Raw genomic sequence first — 20930 nt, 5'->3', positions numbered from 1 at the left:
CCAATCAGTGAGGCTGTTTCGTGTGGTTTCATGTCTTCTCCTTGAATCACAGCACTACATCTACAACCCTTAAAAATTTTCAAGTCTCATGGTCCATTCACTCTCCAAATTCCCTTTAAGGTCACTTTCATTTTTGTTTATCTATCCAGAGTGAGTGAAATGCTTCCTGCAGTCACTGCAATGTCATCTCTGGGACATTTACCCACAGTGCCACCACCTCTTGGCTGGAAGAAGGAGGTCCTGCCTCCCACTGACAAAGATCTTTGTGCACTCATCGGGCACATCATGCAAGTTCTGATGTTCCATTGCAATTTTCTTTGGATTTGAGGAGGGTAGGTTTTGCGGTTAAAGTACCTTTAAAATTAAAAATTTTAAGACAAACATTAAAAAATATGTTTGTCTTAGGCTTTTAAAAATTTATTTCTCTTACTTTCTCCTTGTGACGTTTCTGCATATTTTTATTTCGGAATACCTTTTGAGAAAATTCCAGCAGTTAGTCCAAGAATTGATAAAACAGTTGCTCAAAGACAATTTTGAGAAAAAGAGTTTAAATTAGAAGTTGACTCATTTTACTCAGTATTTACAAAAGGATGCTCAGATAGTTCAAAGTAGTATACCCATCTTTACTATAGGAACTTTAGGATTTAAAATAAAGACATAAAAGCATCATAGCTAAATGTATTTCAAAACCAAAGTAAAGGTTTCTTATAGCATCCATCTCCAACGAATAGCTTTACTAAAACAAATAATTATTACATGAAGCTCTCCCTCCCAGGTATAAAAAAATAAAAACGGTCAAAAAAGCACTGCAAATCACACCACATGTGCAAATCCGTTTCTCGTGTGAAGTGAGATACTGGTCAGAAGCCTGTGCCAAATCTTCTACAGGATGGGGGCCCAGCAGCTCATGGAGGGAAGACTATGCAGTTTCCCAAACATATGCAGCTGGAGAAAGTAAAGTCTATCTTTCACTGCTATTTCAGTTTTGAACATTTAGAGTGCTACTTAAAACAAGAGAATGAATGCCAGCATCTAAACAAACTAACTTTTCATTTATTAGACCCTCTCAACTTGAGCTCCACAGATTGATACCCACAGAACCACCTCAAAAAATAAAATATTACTATAAAGTCAATCCTTCCCAAATTACTTAAGGGGGGAGATAGATTTCATGCTAGTTCATAATGTAAATGCTACACTAGTTTGAATTAGTCAAGTTCATAAAAAATGCCAAGAAATAAATTTGTTTCTTCTAGTGATGGAACAGAGCCTAGAATCTTGTTCAATTTCCTAGATGTACACATTTCCTAGAAACAAGATTATAAATGGCTGCACTTTGGGAATTTTCAAAAGCAACAGTAGGAATGCACACTTTAAACACCATAAATACCCCTTTGGTGTTTGGATGGAAAAGCGTCTATTTTACTTATGTCTGCATGTGCTTTTGAATAAAGCATAAGTTCTTCCAATTATTTATCTGACCTCATAGTATCAAAAAACAATGGTTGGTCTCGATTACCTTAAAGGTCTTTGCCAATTGAAATGATTCTGTGATTCTATGATTCTAATTGCATTCAGCTTCTCAACAAGTATTATTTCAACGCTACTGCCTGAGTATTTGCACATCTAAATGTCTACGCACTCTTATAAGAGTGTATTTACTTGTAGCCTGCACATGTTATTACAATATATTCAAAAAGAAACATAAATATTGATATTTCCTCTCCAAACTTGCAGCAGGTAAGTTTACACACATGCAAGTCCCTTGAAATGAAAAATCATGAATTTTGTCAGATGAAGTGTTTATATCAATATATTCCCTTTTTGACACACACAAAAGAAATTAGAACTTGTTTCATAACCACCTGATTGCCTTGAGAGAAATACTGGTTTTTAAACTCTACAATACTACAATCAAGTATTATGAAGACTGAGGGTATATACATTTTTATTGAACATGTAACACTTTGCATTACTACTGGTTTCAGCAAATTACACAGCACTAGGAAAGCTATTTCTTCAAAAATCAACACCCTTTTCACAGGATTATCTTAGTTTACCCACCATTAACACATAAAACTGCTTTCATGTAAAAATGTTTACATAAACCTTTTTTTTTTAAAAACTGAACATGTATACCCTTGATTTCTCTGTAATTTCTGTGGATGTTAATGTTTTAAACAAGTCTAGTAAGAAAAAGGCGCTTTGATCATAAATATATCCATTTTCCTATCAGTAAGCAGTGCCTCATTTAACATCAAAACTTTCGAGGAGAAAAATACAACAGACTAGTGGGTAACCTTTTAACAACTTTAATTATAAACCGAGGTTAAAGCCAAATGACATTGAAATCAGACTACTACATGCTAGAAGATGTACACAATTACTGCAAGAACAGGTGGGATAAGGAAATTGCTGCAGTTTTTGCTTTCTGATCACCGAATTGAACATGCCAGTATTTCATGGGAATAACATTCTACTTAGGATAATAACTATAGTCTTTCAAGAACAATAGAGCATGACAGCTTTCCTTATTCCTAAACAATTATTTTAGGAAGACCATTGCTAACGGAAAGAAAGTGGGAAGAAGCCGATACATGTATTCTGGCATGACCGTAATATTTTGTTCTCATCTGTCCATGGCAGGAACACAAGAAACACCCAGTCTGTAGTTTTGAAGTCTCTCTGTTGGATAGATTAATTTGAAAATTGTTCCAGTTTACAGTATTTCTAAGATATGTTTCTATTTACTGTGAACCATGCCAAAGAGATTTTTCTAGTTCACCACTATTCGATTTGCTTTGAGCATTTTAAATGAAACCTCAGAATTGACCTTCTATGAGATTTAAGGCTGCACTAGAAGTGTGAGGGTTTTATCCTGAGTTTATTCAGATGGAAGAGTCTACTAAAAGAGATCTAACATGTATCAATAGTATGTAGAACATGCACTGCTACAAGAAAAAAGGAAAAAAAAAACCCAAACTCAAAACACTGATGTTGAGAAGTATGTGGTCTCAGAAATGGACAGAAAAATCACAGGTATATATGTGATCTCTTTATGATATGAGTGATAGCCTTAAATGTACCAGTTATACAAAAAACTAAGTCATGTGATCAGTGTTACAAAGTAGGCTCCCACATCAGATGGAATTCAGAATCTAATATTTGATATTTTGTGTATTATGCCTATACACAATTTTATGTATTTATACTGTATGTTCTGGGGGGGGGGAAGCTTAATTTCACACTTACTGCAGGTAGTGAATTTGCAAAGGTTCAGAGACAAAAATCCTCTGAAAAGTTCCAAAGAGAAAATCCAGGAGCCATCAACGTAACACATCTCTCAAGGCCAAATCAAACACAAGGGAACTTTCTGGTTTTCCTCAGTTGGGGAATACAGTATGGCACATACACATCTGTCCTGCTGCCATCACGGTGTTCCTTCCAAAGATTCTGCCTCCTACAAAACCTTTTTCTAATGACATGTAACATGACGTTTTGATCCAGGTCTATGGCCTACAGATATATGCAATATATGCAGAACTGTATGCAACACTTCTAAAACCTTATTAAATAAGCTTCATTAAAAACATTCAACCTAAATGTACTAGCAGTATCTTCATATTTTAAACACAGTGGCTCAAAACATTGAATGATTTCATGCCTCACAACTAACCAAATCATTTACAAAGCAGGAAACCTACGTGGAAGTAATACACATTGACACACGTAACAAATTCTCCAGGAACCTACCCTGAACACCACTTATCTGCCCACCATTTCCAGCTCTGACAAATAACTACCAGAGGCAAGCCCATCAATCACTATATACAGCCTCACTGCTAACACAAGTCTGAAGCTCTCTGACAGAAGGTGCAGCAGAAGAGAAAACTATTAACCACTGCATGAGTAAGCTACTGTGTGCTTAAAAAAAAAAATTACATGTGAGAAGGATCAGTCAGCTTCTAATACAGCAAGAACTGTAATATCTTTGTAAGACTTCAATACCAGATGTAAGCCAAATTCAACAGACTGTGAGGACTAAGTCTCCATGTAACATGTGCTGATGACATAGTGTCCCAACAACCACATGTCACAAACCACATGTCTGGACTACTGTTGATTCCCTGAGAAAGACAAAGACTGTCTCCTACACTGTAACAGCAGACATTAACAACAAGAAAGTGAGGGAGGGAAGTGGGACAAGGAGAAAAGAAAAAAATAAAAATCACAGCTCTTTCAGTATGTTCCAGCACTTTCCTAAGCATCTTTTTTATTTTGTTCTTATTTCAGCTTTCCTCAAGTTTACTACAGCAAGATACTTCAGTCAAATTCAAAAGATCTTCACTGAATCATAACAATTTTTATTTTTTTTCCCCCCTCGAGTAAAAATTAAGCAACGAACAAGAATATGACCAGATGAATCCTCACCAGTCTGGCTGAAGCTAAGAAACAATGATGGCTCATTGGAGAAAACCAGTTGCTGCCAACATTCAGATTGTAAGCAGAACTTGAAATACATTAACTGCTTGAATAAAAAGATTGGCCAAGTAAACCAAACATAACAAGAACACATTCACTTCGACTGAGAGACTGAAAGATTATCCTCCTAATACAGAGGCCTTAAGTGTGACTCAAAGGAAATACAATTACCATGATACATTAACACTTCACCGTGTAGCACGGAAAGCAGTGCGATCATTAGTCCAACAGATTAACTTTTAACAAAACATATTCAATGACAATTTGTTTTGAAAGCACAGATAGCCTGCAAAGACATATTTCTTATTCCTTTCAGTTAGGGTATATTCTCTCTAAACTTATTAAATCTCTACTAGGATAACAGTTCCCTCTCTTTTGCAACGTAGGAATTCAGGTGAATGAAGAGGACTGAAAGAAAGCAAGAGCTAGAACTCCTCAAATCCCTGCACTCCATAACATATATTAAAAAACCCCTCACAAATACAGCAAAAACCAATAATTTTTAAACTTTTAACTGACGTTTACTCCTGTGTAACAAAAGTAAGATACCTTAAGTTGGAGCACAGAGATTCTGCTAGCATCAACACAATTATACTTAATTTCTGTGGCTGCTTTTATGTTCCTACGTGTGCTTGGTTTTTCTGTGTCACCAACAGAACCATTTTTAACATCAATTATTAAACAGTCCATTTATGGTATACTTACACATGATACTATGTTGACAAGGAAAAAAAATAAGACCTACACAAGAGCCAATAGTGAGTGTGCTTCATAACTTTAAAATCATGGCATCTACTCAAACTACCATCTCAGAGAAGTTCAAAAAGCCTACTCAACATTTTCCAAGATGCATGCTGTCCAAAAACTAATAAAACTGCAAGTCTGATAATGCAATTTTCTCAGTTTCCAGTAAGAGTTGAAGTTTTCCTTTAACATTTCAAAAATTGTTATGAACTGTTAGAATGTATGAATGATTACCTGATGAGTGATGAATATTTTAATACCGTATCAGGAAAGTCTCAAGGTAACTCCAGTGACTGTAAGCACACAATATGAAGGTTCAGCACAAATCACCTAGGAGTCTACTTTGGCTGAGAAGCAATTGAACAAGCATTCATAATTCCATGCCTTTGAAAAACAAAACAAAACACAGTCTGACTGAAAGACCAATCGCATTAATATCATTTCAGTGCAACTACCACAAAGAAACAAAATAAAAGCACACAACACACAAAAATTGCCACCTGCTTGTCTGTTTTGTAGAAGATACAGAGAAAATCAGAGACAGGAGAAAGTGGCAGAAGAGAACCAAATACATAGCAAAGCAGTAACTATTTAGCAATTTTTTCCCTATGAAAAAAATACGTATTTGCACATTTATGCAACACATAGATCTACACACTGATCTATATAAATAAATTTATACACATACACAGCAACACAGCCCCCTGTCCCACTCTTGCTAACTGTGTCTCTCGTTCTTTACTCCAGACAATTCGATTTCAGGCAAGAACCTGAAGCTCAAACTATGAAGGGTCCATACATCTCCAGCAATAGCAAAATAAGTTAACATATTGTACCTTAGACACGTTTCTTCTTTCTAAGAGGACATGCTGTAATCTATGTGATTTATGGGCTCAGTGATGTAACTATCAAATGCCTCAAATTCCTAATTGAAGAGATTTTTTTCTACCTGACAGTCCTGAAAACCCACTCCATGACCTGAAAGTCAGCCTGGGATACTTCTTGTTCAGGTATCACTTTCAACTGCAGCAGCTCTTTCTGGAATTCAGCTAAGTCTACTGTTTGAAAATACAAGTCAAAAAGTTTTTAAGAGAGATTTCAGTCAGCAACTAAGACCGTAAACTAAGTTTTACGTCCATTTGATAACTTAGCTGCCAGACTCAACGACAAGGTATCTTCAAATTCTTTACTTCTCAGAACCTTGGGAAAGAGGTTCAACAAAGAGAACTAAATGCCTACATCAAGTGATTCTGTACAAAGAAACAAAATTCTCGGTGCTAGCAGTGCCAAGTGCCAAGAAGGTGGGCTAGTGCTCATGGAAAGGAGAGGGCCTAGCAGGCCACAACAATCCTGGCAGCATAGGTAAAAGTAATTCAACAAGTAAAAGGAACATATGCAAGACGCAAAAATGCCCAACATAAAATGAATGCTTGCACATCAGCAAGGAGTCCCAAAGCTCACTGTGAATACAATCAGAAAGAACATGTCTCTTGTATGGTTTTCATGAAGGACCAGCACTTGTCACTAGCTGGGCAGCAGTTTCATGGCAGTGTTACTATCAAAGAAAACACCCGCCAGTTGGTACTTTAATTGCCTCAAGACCATTCCTGCAGCAGAACTAGGAGAATCTGCACTGTCCACATATTTTTTTTATTTCTTCCAACGAGATTTATCATCTACATTCGTAGACGAATTACAAGTATCAGGTACAGCGGACAGGTGCACCTTTAAGAGCAGCACGAGAGTATGGAGTCAGACAGCTTTCTCCTGGAGATAGATGGCAGTGCAGCAGATGCCAAGCTCTCCACTCACATGAAAGAAACAGCCTAAGAGGGTACCTGAGCACATTAAGCAGCCTTGAAACTCCAGTGCTTGCTTTTTAGTTTCACAATGCTATGATATACTGATCTTGCTACAGAGAGGTCATTAAATATTAAATATCCCTGTAATACACAAAACAACCGCACATACAGCATGCACTGTTCATCGATATGCCATGTATGCAACATGCTGAGACAATATTCAATGCAACTTTAAAAATTCTTTTAAAAGATTTCAAACCCAGTACAGTATTAAATGTGTTTGAACACCAGGAAGTCATCAAAAAATAACAAAAAAATCCAAACAAGAAAACCTTAAACAAGTAGTAGACATGTGTTTCATGTTTCTTGTGAAGTCTCTCAAGTTGCTCTCCTTGACCAGTTAAATAGTCATACACTTTATGTATGGTATTTTTAGGTCTTCACATGTGTGCAAACATACTAAAGAAAAGTGAAGATGATTTGAAAAAGGTCCAGCATGTTCCCTTCTTTAAACACAGATGTATCTGCAGTAGAAAAAAAATCCATACAGCTTATGTGGACACTCGGGTGATGCCATGTCACAATTAAAAAAAAAAAACCAAACAAACACACATTAAAAAAAATCAAGATAAGGATAATAACTACTGTAAAATAACTCAGCACTTAGAGCTTCCTCAAGAGAGAGACAAAGAATAGATATACACTAAAGGAATGGTTTGCCAGTCGTGTAAATTCACTGATGTGAACAGGCAGCTTGATTTTCCTATTTTAACTTTTTACAATTCAAGTCAGACTTTTTTTTTCCTCTTGAAAAATATCAGTACATAAACATTTAAGGCTTAGGAACAGCCAGGTCTGCTAAGCCTCTATCCTGCTTCATTTGTGTCAGCTTTTCAGCCGGCAAGAGAAGAAACATTTCTCATGCGTTCTCCAAAGACAATACCTTAGCTAGTAGCCCAGATAGTTTCATAGCCAGAAGCTCACAACTGATGTGTCTCAGAATGACATATGTGGTACTCATGAATAAAGCTACCAACCTGTATAAAGTTTTGCTATTCCTTGTGACAGAGGCATGCACTTAACCTCAAGGTATACCACAGTACAGAAAAAATGACCAAATGACCAAAGTCTGGCAGCCTTCTGTTCACTGATGGCACAACCCTTGTACTTCTCCTTAGCATTTACTATTTCTAAACCCTTCCGAAAATAATTAAAATGCTACAAAACTAAAAATGCCATTCTTGTATTAACATATGTCAGGTAGCTTGTCACAAAAAGTAGTTACACAAACCTGTCTCTTTAAGAACACCGAATAAAGTAGGCTATCCTGACTTGTCCATATAAAGTGCATCCGCTCCAGATAAAAGGTCAAATATTTGCGAGTGAAATGAAACCGTCTTTAAGATTAAAAGGAAAAAAAACCCAAACAAATAAAAATCAAACAGACAAAAAAAATTACCCAAAAAAAAGGGGGGAGTGGGCGAGGGGTGGAAAGCCAGAGGAAAACAACAACATCTTGTCAGGAGGAGACAGAGTACGACCAACAAAAAACCCAACGGTAAGAACCCCATCGGGCTCGCGAGGAGCGCCTCGCAGCTGCCCCTGCTGAAGTGCGAAAGAGCTCCGAGGCCGAGGGTCTCGCCACCCGCCCCGCGGAAGAGCCCCGAGGCCGAGGGTCCGCCCGCCCGCCCCGAGCCGCCGGCCGCGGCCCGCTCGCCTCCAGGAAGTCCGGCGCCTCGGCCCGGCGCCGCTCACCTGGCCGCGGCGGGACCCCCCGCAGCCCGCCCTACCTCTGCGTCCGGCGCAGGCGGCTGCCGCTCCGCAGGTGGGGCAGCGTGAAGTTGGAAAGCACCGTCCAAAAATTCGGGTCCGACATATCCATTTCCTTCCGTGTGGATCCCTAAACGCTTGGTGCCATAATACGAGAAGGAAAGGGCACAGCCCGCGTCCGGTCGCAGGACACGGAGAGCGAAGAGCGAGAGCGGGCGACGCTCCGGAGGGAAGGGAAGAAAGAGGCGGCAACAGAAACTCTGGCGGACGGCAACTTTGCCGTGCGGCTGCTCCAACGGGCAGGGCCCCGCCCCGGCACCGACCATTCGCGCCCGCGCAGAGGCCGCGCAGAGGCCGCCCCGCCCCGCCCCGCCCCGCCCAGCACCGCGCGAACGCACGGTTCCTCGCCGCCGCCTCCCTCCGCCGGCCCCATCAGGTGCGAGAGCTGCTGACCCAGCCCGGCCCGGCCCGCCACAGCCCCGGCGCCCACCGGCGGCGCTGGCAACGGCGAGTAGAGACCGCGCGCAGTAATTATTACTGCTTTTCACATTGGCTACCTGCCCCTCCAGACACTAGGTGTTTGCCACAGGAAGCTAGGACACCTGCCTCCATTACCTCCCTTTTGAGAATTCTGCCCCTGAAACACAGGCTGGTAGAAGAAGGGTACGGAACGTCTTCCAGTACCTCTTCCACTCGAAACTGACTTAATCGCCCACGTACTTTGAATCTCTTCCTCCTCCCAACTTTCTTCCTTTGCTTCTCCTTCACTGTTCCCCAGCTGCCTCCCAGCTCATAGTTTGCTTTCTTGATTTATCTTTTTCCATCACCGCACCTTCTCGTTTTACCCCCATGTGTGCTGGCTGCTATCCTCAGTCTTTTCTCTCCGAATCCCACCACCACCCTCAAGCCCTCTCTCCCTCCACAGCTCTGCCGGGACTGGCATTTTTCCTCACACCTCTACTGCACACAAATAAAAGTGTTACTAAAATTATTTCTGTCCATTCAGTAATTATTTCTTCTGACAGCTCAGAATTATGATCAGGTATAGAAAAAACAGTCGCTGTGGCTTCAAAAGAATTACCGGGTTTAACATACTTCAAATTTCCGTTTGGCCTTTTTGTTTTTAATAAGGTCACATTTAAGGACTTGGTCGCATTTATGGTTATGGAAAGATCACTGCAAGTTTTGTCCTAAGATTGTTTTCTTATTTTACTGTGCAGAAATCTTGTTTTCAATTCTAACACTTAAGGAGCTGTACCTTAGAAAAGCACCAACTATTGTGATAGCTGGAACCACTGCACTCTGAGAAATTATTTATCACTGTGGTTAAATTTCTCAAGGACAGCTGCAATAGTAGGAGGAAAATAGTGGGAAACAAAATGAAACCCGATGTAAATACAGACTAAGCTGTCGCTTGGGGGAGAGAAAAGTAGTAGCTCAGAATGCTGCAGAGCAGAGCTGGAAGGGCTCACATGACACCACAGATGAGGCAGCTCTCAAGATACCAGCTCAATATGTGACACAGCATTGCAATGCTAGCCCTCGTTTTGAAAAGCCTCCAGAAATATGCATTCCAAAGAAGGCACTAGTGTCCTCTAACAAGCTAAAACATGTTTATTTTTAGGGTGCAGAGGAACATTTTCTTGGCATAGTTTTAACAAGTCTTAAGTATAAACTTTATCTTGTTCGGGAAGTGGGTCTCGATGGACATTTAATAAGGCATTCACACAGCAGTAACCACCTAAGGCCTTAGTACATATCACTAACAAACACTACTTGCTGACATGGAACTGTAAAAACGGCAGTTTGACACTGATGAAACACAAAAGAATCGTCTAACACTTCCCTAAAGACGTCTTAATTTTAGGAGAGACCAGTTCCACATGAGAAAGGAAAACAGACCCATCTGGGCCTCAGGTCAGATTTTCTCTTATGAGTAAGGCTGAAATGGCTGGGGAAGCTGGTACAAGGGCAATCCTCCACCGGTGCCCCTCACAAGGGCTCAGCAGAAGGATGCTTCCCAGCTAGCCTGACACCAGTTCATTTTATACTCCTCAGTTAAGGCGGACAAGTAGCAGTCACATCTACTTCACATCTAAGAAAACCTTTCACCCATGTCATTTTGCTTTGAGTTATGCTTGCCCATACTGAGGGAGAAGTTTTAAAGCTTCATATGAAGGCAGGCATGGTTGGCAATGCTCCCTCCTTAAGAGGGAAATTCCCAAATGTCCACATAAGCACTGAGAAACATCTCCTCCACATACTCCACTATCTCATCTCTCTGCTATGTTCTTAAGTTTTTGCTTGTAACCTGTATGTTTGGAGAAAGAACGTACTCATGAAACCTGAGAATTTGCCCATCCAACGTGAACAGTATTGGCTAAAGAACGTGAAAGTCTTCCACCTGTCATGCAGGAAAAGTTTCAGTGTCATCACCCTACAAGTTCTCCCTTCTCCTCACCCTTTTCTAAGATGCAGTTAAAGAAGTACCTTCTCCAAGTAACACAAGCAGTTCAGTTTCCATAACTCAGCCAAGCACATCACACATGGAGTGATTGTGGAGTATGGAGATCAAAACTCATTTCATATCAAGGCCAAAAATTATGAGTCTTCTTTGCTGCAATGCTAGGCTGTAATTTAACTAAATTCTTTGCAAGAACTGCAGCACACTTTATCAACAATGATGTGAAGCCTCCAATTCTGAAACATACCCTAAAAACTGTCAAAAATCAAGCAAGACTACCCTGTCATACAAGGTGGGCAAAGACTCACCTGAAAAGTGATGATTGCTGCTTGCAAGCAGACAAATTCTGATTGAAAAGAAGTTTAATCCTTCCAAGTGCAACTAGAGAGATGATTAAACCAACTGCCATTACACAGACCTGGCTACTGCAATACACATTTCTCAATCTGAAATGTTAGAATTTCTTTTTTTTTGCAAAAATCCAAGTAAAAGTTACTGTCCATTTACATAGCAGCAGAGGGTATCACGATCAATGCTGAACACTGTTGACTTTTACACTGTGGCTTTTCACAGTCAAATTCCTTGCCAGTAAATCTCTAGACCCTGGCACAGATTGCTATTCACAGGCAATAACTCCACGAGTTACATGACCTGTGGATTCAAACATAGTTTCACCTAGGCATTCTCCACGTAATTAGATGCGCACACAGTCCTGCTAACTAGTTAGCTGTTTCTAACATGGGGTTGAAAGTAAGGAGACTTGAATAATTATTTTTCTTAAGTGTTCAGTGGCGAAAGACATATTAAGGCACTACAGAGACTGTGACAAAGGCACAGAAATGGAAGAGTTATGAGAAGTACAGCATAGTCCCCAGCCTTATTAAAATTAATATACTTCATAAATAGAAATACAGGCCTTATCCTTAAGAGCATGACATGTAAATGATGGTGAAGACTTTGTAATGCCGTCAACAACATAGTTTCTGAAGCAGTGCCTGCAGTTTGTGACCTTCCATGGTACAGAATTGTGTGACCAAAACAAACATCTCAAGGTTCAGTGAGGTTTGCAAGCTTATGAAGTGGATGCTACGCCGCTCCTAAGGGACCACCTTCTGCTCCAGTTTAGAGAGCTGAATCAGCTCAGTGAGGGACGGGAGCACACCCAGTACAAGGGAAGCAGGCCAGGCAGAGACAGGGCAGCAGGACCAATTCTTTGGCAGCAGCTACCCCTTCAACCGGAGCCTCTCTCACTATCAGTAGTGATAGTGCTGTTTATCCTCTACAAACACAGGCTCAACAGCCAGATTTTGTCTTATTTTTTAAAACTGTACAATTTACTCACTTCTGCCACGTACAGCTGAATAAAGACAGAATTAACAATGCAGATGATACAGTGTTCCAAAATACATAAAACCCAAATTATTACAAACAGATCTACAGCATCCTGATAAATGCATACTTGACACCCTGCAACATAATCTTATTAATATGTTCAGCAATGGTAAATAACTCTCCCTCAATTTCCAATTAAAAACATTGTATCCTGTAGTTGTCAAAAATAAGTAAAACACAACATTTAAGAACATGCAAACATGTCCTTAACAGCACTTATTTCTCATGTTTCTGGCTATACAGCCACTCCCAAAACAGTAAGCAGCTCAGGCAATTTCAGCACTTAGAAAATACTTTACTATGTAACTCAGATAACAAGTTTTATTTATAACAAAGCATTACATAAGGTAGCACATATCCAAACAAGTGATAAGGATTATTAAGTTTTCCCTTTTATACTAACTAGAAGATAAAAGCATCAATCAAGGCTGAGAAGGTGAGTAATCTACCCTTGCTTTGACAAAAATTACATTTCCAAAAGCTAACTTACAAAAGGCATCCCTAGAACAGTTTCATTCAATACATAAACAAAAAAAACCCAAACAAACAAACAAACAAAAAAAAACCCACCATGAAACTTCAAAATATCAACATCTACTTCCACTGATTAAAAGCAATAAACATTCTTCCCAGAAACATCTTGGGTAACACCGATTACCAATTTTAACTACACATCAAAATTATATACTTGGTAAGTTCAACGGTGTATCTTTAAAACCAAAATGCAATACCAACACTAAACCGCTATTTTACACACAGTATCCCAAAGCAAAAGTTATCCAACCTGCCTTCTTCAGGTTGATAATTACATAAACATGCATTGGAATTTTTCAAAACATTAAAAAACGAAAATGTTCTGGAGTCATTGCCTAAAAACACTACAGACTGCTGAAGTCTTCCTAATTTTATAGCAAGATGTACGCTGACTGTCATTCAGCAGCAACAGTACAGATAGTAAGTTTGTTAAAGACCCTAAGACTAGTAAAATCTTATTAGCATAGGCTTCACACTGAATAAGGAGGGTAAATTTGTGAACCATGAAAGCAAAAAGTTTGCTTTAACACGTTTCCTGTATTTGTGGGAAAGGAAGATTATGTAATCACATCTTTTAGCAACAAATGCTTTTTATTTCATCAATATCTTCCAGGATGTTAGATTAGAAATGAGTTTGTAGGCAGGTTGAGAAGTTTGGTTTTAGTTGAGCCATTTTAGTCAGATAACTTTTATCTAAGGACTAAAAAGGAACTGGTTATTCTGCTCATTTAATTATTGTTATTCAAACTGTCTTGGAATATCTTTAAATTCTACAACACCTAAACAGTCACCCACAGCACTCCTTTAAAAAGACAAAAAGGAAGTTAGCTGCCAAGAGGAATGAATACAAGTATACTTTGCATGGCTAAACACAGTTTTACACATTAAAACAGATCTTATCTGAAATGTGATTTCAAGACTGGTCAATAAACATCTCATTTGACAATACATTGAGACCCTTCTTAAACATTCAAACTATCTTCTCACAATGTCTTAACTTCACTGCACACAAATTTACTTACAATTGACAAAATACTAAAACTCACCAACAGATTAGAAAAAGCAACTGCACAGGAAATGTTTCTAGTGATCATACAAGGTTATGTTCTTTGCTTAATAGAATTCAATACTACTATCAGTGATCTGGAAAAAAATGTTTTAACCTTTCTAGCAAACAACACAAGAGGTAAATAACAACAGGAATAAGATAGTTTATCACTGGATAAAGCAGTGTGCATTCTAGTCTTGGTAGATATCAAGTCATATCAAAGCACAAAAAACCCACAGGCATAATATATGGCAAGATTCTGAAGGCAGGAACAATGCAAAGAATTTAGGTACTGTCATAGATAAACAGCTAAATAGGAGCTTTTAACAAGACAGTATACTTAAAATAAGCAACCCTCCATCTACAAGCAGGAAAAATCTCTCTGGAAATAAGGAGATGGTGCAACTAAGCATTGAAGGGCTAAAGCACAGTTAGTTGGGATGTTTCCCAAAAGCTGCAGAAAAGTCAGGAAGAGTACTAGATAAAAAGGAAAAAAGAAATCTGAACTATAGCGTGCAGCTTGCAAAACTTTACTTATTCCGTTTAGCCAAGACTAAAGGAGTACTTTGCTCCTTCAGTACTTGTAGGCCCAGCAAGAGAAGATGTTTGGGAGAAGAGAGGTTGTAAAGGGTAGTGAACTCTATCCTGGCCTCCCCTCGAACATAGTAGAGTTAGGGGTTCAAACTGCACGAGTCAGGTGAAAAAGTAGTTTTATAATTTTTCACCTTACCCACTGTAACACAGTGGATTTCCCAACGTTGTAAGTTTTACATTATATGCCTTTCTAACTAAAAAAGTAATCACACCTCAAACAAGAGTTAGAGGATGAATAAAATATTAGTACACAAGGTTCTACAGGCTATTTTATACAGGAAGCCAAACTAGAACATCTTGCTATTCAATCCTTAAAAGGTACAAATTATTTTTGTATTACTCTTAATTACAATAATTGAAATCTTGCTCCCTCTAGCGGCTGATGTTTAATTACTGACTTCACACAACGTCACTGTCGGATTTACGGTGCAAACATAAATTAAATTAATAACAGAAAGCAAAGAAGTAGGTGTCAACTTTCTAAGTCTTCTGCCAAATTTCTAAGTTTAATTAGAACTGCTTATAAATACACGTAAAAACACCATTGCTCTAAGCAGTTCTGAATTAACATACAAAATTCAAATAGACCTCCCACTGCTCTGGTTTATTATAGCTCATTTAATATAAACACATTTAGGAAAAACAACGGTCCCAGCATTTCTTTTCTGAAAGGTTCTACATAGGTGCACAATACTAATTCGAAGTTAAATATATTGTGTAGCTATCTCATCATGCTGCCAACTATTTGCTCTGGTCCCAAAGATTAACTTCTCTGGGCTAATTTAGCAAGCAGGCAAACTAAGGAGAATGTGTAAAAGAGCAATTTCCCTTTTTTTATCACTGAATTTATATTTATCTTGGCAAGCAGAGAAAGCACTGTTACAGTACAGAAGTGCTACTCTACACAGTAAGCAAGGGAAAGAAAACAGAAAAAACGCAGATATTTTTTGGGGGGCAGGGAGGGAATACCGCATTACACACCTAGTATTAACTTGTCTTGCTATGTTTTCCTTCAAGTGTCTTTTGGCCAGCCCATAGCAGCATCCTCAGGACTATACCATTTTTTCATTTCAATAATTAACTATTTCTGTGGCTGCAGTACGACAGAATAATTTCTTTAGAAAATGTGGATAATATCATTGTTCTAAAAGAGTGTGCTGTTATACATTCTGCATCACAGCTGCAGTCGACTAAGCCTTATTTTGTTTTTTAAAACAAAAGCTTTTTGTGTTTAAAAATGTAAACTTAAAATTGTGTTCATAATTATTCTGGTAGGCTGAATAAACATACATAGCATAAAATATTTCTGTACATTTTCATGATTAAAATATTCCAAACATGGTGGTTGTTTTTTTTTAACTAGAGGAAACATTGTTTAAAATAGAGTTAGAAATACCTAAAAAAGGTTGCTCAGCACAAGTTTTGTGTGGTTTTAACAACTTGTTAACATATGGAAAAGAAAATCTGAAACCCATTACCTTCCGAGAGAAAGGCAGTTAAGTGGAAAATTTCGTCTTGCCACCACAGCATTCTGGTTTGGGGAATCTCAAACAACATATTCCAGTGAGAGGAATACTTATACAGAGACATTTTTTTGTGTTCATCTCTGCCCCTGGCCACGCCAGTGCCATACTCAGAGTAAAGACTTAAGGGATTATCTGTGCAATCTGTGCAAAAGTCAAATGAACTAGGGAAAGAAATCAAGCTCAATACCCCTTTGATAGCATTCGACCCTGAGAGGTTTCGGAAAGTTGTCCTGATGAGTTGTAAGTTTCTCATTTGTTAGAACACTTCGGAGTGTGGGTGGAGGCTTAATGGAGGTTAGCACTGGGAAGGACTCAAGCTAGTCAATCAAAGACTATAGAGATTGATTCCAGGAATACTGAATTTAAAAGCAGTTATTCAGAATAAACGCTGTCTTCAGTGAGACAGAAAACATCATCCTCTGTAATACTTACATACTGAATATCCTAAATTAATCGCCCTATCTGCATAAGACTGATGGCTATAGATTCATTGCAGGTCTCTTTCAGAGCAAGGAAATTAAATGCTCCTTTGCAACATTGGCAAGTACTGTGTTTATTTCAGGTATTTAAACACACCATTTATTTTCAAATCACAATTTAAATCATAGTGAATAAAAATCAATGCTAAGAATTCAGAGCTTTGTAATATATATACACCCAAGTAGATGCATTTCCTGAGCTTTGCCCTGCACTCATCTGGATTCATGCTTTAGCTTATCTATGTGATGGATCTGTTGTCAGCAGAACAGCGAGATGGAGCACCCCATGCAGTGCAAGCCAGCAAATTGGAACTCAGAGACACAGTAAGTTAAAAGGCGAAATGTTATGCTTAAAAGAATATTATGCGGGTTGCCATTAACCTTACCCTTGGTATTTCAAACAGTGAGCTTACTACAGGGCAGTACAAGTTGATAACATCCTTAAATCTCTTTAAGTGTCACCCTTAATACACTCCTGCTCAAAAGGCTAACTGGTAAATAATAACAGTTCTATTTCGGTGCACATCCCACAGTTTAAATCTGAATTTCTGAATAACCCTACTTACATTCAGATCATACTCTTATGTCTGTGATGTTTTCTGAACAGTTAACTACCCTGTTCCTCAGATGGGATTTTTCAGTTGCAGCACCAACTGTACATGCAGATGATATGGTTGCTCAACAGAGCATCACTGGAAGCAGCAGAATGAACTACACAGAAAGAAGGTAATTTTACAGAAACAAAATGGGAACCAAGCATCTAGACATGCAACAGTGGTAAAGACTATTTTAATTAGTCATGCTGGTCAAAATGTGAGAGAAAGTTCTCAAAATGAAGGACAAAATACTACAAATGATCTCATGGATAAGGTGCCTCAGGGTCTGGGACCTAGTGCTGTCTAGTCATCTAATGTCTATTTGTGCTTTAGTTCACCTGCAAAGCAAACATAATGATGCCTTACTGCTTCTTGGGAGTGCAGTGAAGATAACTCCAGAAGTGTTTGCATTAAGTGGTCAGATACTAAAAAAGGAGGTCAGAAAAGGAGTAGACAGGGCAGAGAGATACAAAAAAAGATGGGAACTAGTAGACAATAGCAGGGAAATCTTCAGGCTGCCTTCTTTTCCAATTCAGAGGTACTGAATGATTTCTACAATCCCATCCTCCCTGCTGGCAAAGGCTGTACAAATGGCAGTTGAGAAGAACTCCTATGAGTTAAGAAACAGTCTTAAATTTCTCTCATACACATCAGAGAAAATGACAAGAACTACAGAGGACAAAGTGACAAGTCACAGGCTTCCACCTTCCACTCCCGTAGACAGGCAGACTACATTTCATTTTAGCTTTGAGGAACTGAGAGTGCATGCTATACAAACTACAGCTGGCATCTCAATCAGTCACCAACGCTCTGTCAAAACCACGTAAAACAAGGAGTGCAGGATCAGCACAAGCTGTGCTACTAGCTGTTTGTACCTCTAGTATCCTTAAAACTCAGCTACAGTGGAAAGGAGGGAATTAACTCCTCAAATTTCAGACAACAGTTCACACCACTTTGTAAGTGTCCCACTTTCACTGATATCAGACCTGATTGTTCCATTCACGTAACTGCAGAGAATGTTACTGTATGGAAATATCAATACCTTGAACAAAAGGGATTTAAAACCATTTATTATTTCAAATATATATTATTCATATACCAGCAATAAAGTTTTTTTGCAAAAAACTCAAAACTCCTTCACCATTCTGTCAGACTCTCCTTTAACCATCTCCAGTCATGTCTGGACATAGCTTACCATGAATTTTAATGATCCTGAACTATGTGTATAAAACTACCCGTCTCTTTCAAATCACCACACTCATTTATACAGGAATTCTGTTTGGTTGTTTTTTTAATAGATAGTTTTTTCAAAAATTATGACACACTTCAATTCTGCAAAACTTACAAGAAACCACACTTGGTATTGTCAAATGATTATTCCAACACATTTCAATAAAGGTATAATGTATTCTCTATCCTGTTCTTCCTCAACACCCATGCTGGCACACTTCTACATCTACACAGGAGATTTCATCAGTCCAGTGGTAGACAGTCAGGGAGAGATTAAACATTCTTCTGGCCAAGAAACCACAGTATCAAGGTGAAGGAGGAACATACCAGACTGCTCAGAATGAAAGAGGCACTCATTTGATAGCTACCTACACCAGCACTTATCATGATCTCCTCCTCTCAGGTACTACAGCAATTTTTAGAGGTATTTCCAGGTTTTATCAGCCTGGAAGGTCGCAGAGCGTTAACCACCTTCCCAAACACAACTTATTTTCCAGTGCACTTGCCAACAGAACAACAGCAATCAGACTACAACTTCTAAAATACAACAATAACGTCTTCCAGAGGTCCCACAGGCATGTCTTTTATAGTCTTTTTGTTATATGAAAGTTTTAAGTCCATATTTAGTCACAATTTACTTCTCTAATCAATTTTAAAATTGCCTTCCTAGCCAACCAGTATCATGTAATCACCCATCTGAGAACCCCTCTTGGAACAATCCCACCTAAACTCCGAGTTCCATGTTTTGGCTGTAAGGCACACTAACTCTTTGCTAGGTAGCACCCAGGCTCTAAATTCCCATCAGCTTCGCTCTGATGGTCAAGCTGCTAACTGGAAGCTATCTTTTCTTCCCTAACCCAAAGACAGCCTTGCTGATTTCTTCTAGCAACAGCTCCAGAGAATTATAAAGAGCAGCCTCCATCACTGTTGGGGCCTGGGCTATAATGAATGTTATGGAGTCAGTCAGAAACTAAGAAAGTCTGCAGTTTGTCTTTGAATTGCCTTCTGCAGCAAAAAAGGACAGAAAGGAATGCCTATGTGATAGCAAGTTTGAGCAAGGGGAAAACCGAAACAGCAGATTGTAACAGAAACAAGGTCAAAGCAAGAAGATAGGACAGGACATTAAACTAAGCATTGTTAGAAGACTGAATAGAGCATTCAATTTAGCATTGTATGATTGATTGTACTTGACTAATAAACTGTAACATATGTAACTAACAATAATATAAAGTTAACTAAATGTAAGGTAAGCATAACCATAGTGTGAGAGAAAATTAACTGAAGGCCGAACAGATGGGGTGATATTTCAGACACAATAAGGCTGATGTTTAAAGCACAATAAGGATGGTGTTTTTACACGATGAGGTTGGTGTTTAAGTTGCTATAAAATTGAAACTTTGAGGCCTTATGCATAGCGTGTGATGCTTAGTATTAACTAATTGTCATGAATTGTAGCACGTACACAGCACTTGGAAAAGGTATATAAGTGATGATTATGTGTCAATAAATTGGAGTTGATGCACATCATACTGGTGTCTGGTCACTCCCGTTTCGCGCAACAAAGAAGTAGAACCCCTGCACAAAGAAAAAGAAACCCTGAACATCACTCCTGGAATTAAGAGAAAATGAGCCATGCTTTAGCTCTCTAGCTGCTGCTTTCTTACTGCCAGGAAATAATTTTGCAGGCTTAGTTTGTTCTTTCCCACAGTCTACAAAGCTAACAGTCAGTCTGCTGCAGATGGCCCTGTGGATTTAAGCATTTGACTGCTGTAGTATGACATCAAAAAATCATATTGCTCAAAGCCAGACATCACAACATACACTCAAGACAGCACAGTAACACATGAATACTGACATTATCATGCACCCACAATGAACGTAACACAGATCAACAGACACACTAATGTTTAAAAGTAAGGTTACTAGGAGATAGAGAAAAGGACACTTTGGAGTTGGTGTTATTCCAATATCAAGTTCCTCAGCACCACTCTCTAGCCCAGAACTACTTTCCAATATCTTCTAAGAAAACTAGTGTCCCATGCAGTAAGTGGAATCACTTCCTTGGAGGTGCTCAGGATTACATTCACTACATTGCACAGCATTGTCCCAGAGCCATTTACAACAGGCCAGTTGCATTTCATCTCATAGCACGGGACAGAGTCACTGGGACAGCTAATCAGTTGTGCCCTAATCATGGCATGAACTGTCCTCTCCTTACATGACACAGGCAAATTGCTCTTCTGTTTAAAGCCAAGAGACTATTTTGTTG

General features: G+C 38.9%; 1 protein-coding gene across 9 annotated transcripts in view; it reads right to left on the bottom strand.

Annotated features, from left to right (window-relative positions):
- MAST4 (microtubule associated serine/threonine kinase family member 4) overlaps positions 1–20930 on the bottom strand; it is a 303567-nt gene that overhangs the window by 103935 nt on the left and 178702 nt on the right. For 3 of the 9 annotated variants that reach the window (XM_062017221.1, XM_062017223.1, XM_062017225.1), the window contains exon 1: positions 8819–8916. The exons of the other annotated variants lie outside the window; for them this stretch is intronic. In XM_062017221.1, the coding sequence (XP_061873205.1) occupies positions 8819–8910 (92 nt within the window). In that variant the 5' untranslated portion in view covers positions 8911–8916. Of the gene's footprint in view, positions 1–8818; positions 8917–20930 lie in introns of those variants that run through there. 9 annotated transcript variants of the gene reach the window in all.

This window comes from Colius striatus, chromosome Z (genome assembly GCF_028858725.1).
Source record: "Colius striatus isolate bColStr4 chromosome Z, bColStr4.1.hap1, whole genome shotgun sequence".
NCBI classification, from domain to species: Eukaryota; Metazoa; Chordata; class Aves; order Coliiformes; family Coliidae; genus Colius; species Colius striatus.
Note: the sequence above shows the minus strand (reverse complement) of the source record. Positions and strands in the feature narration are given on the sequence as shown.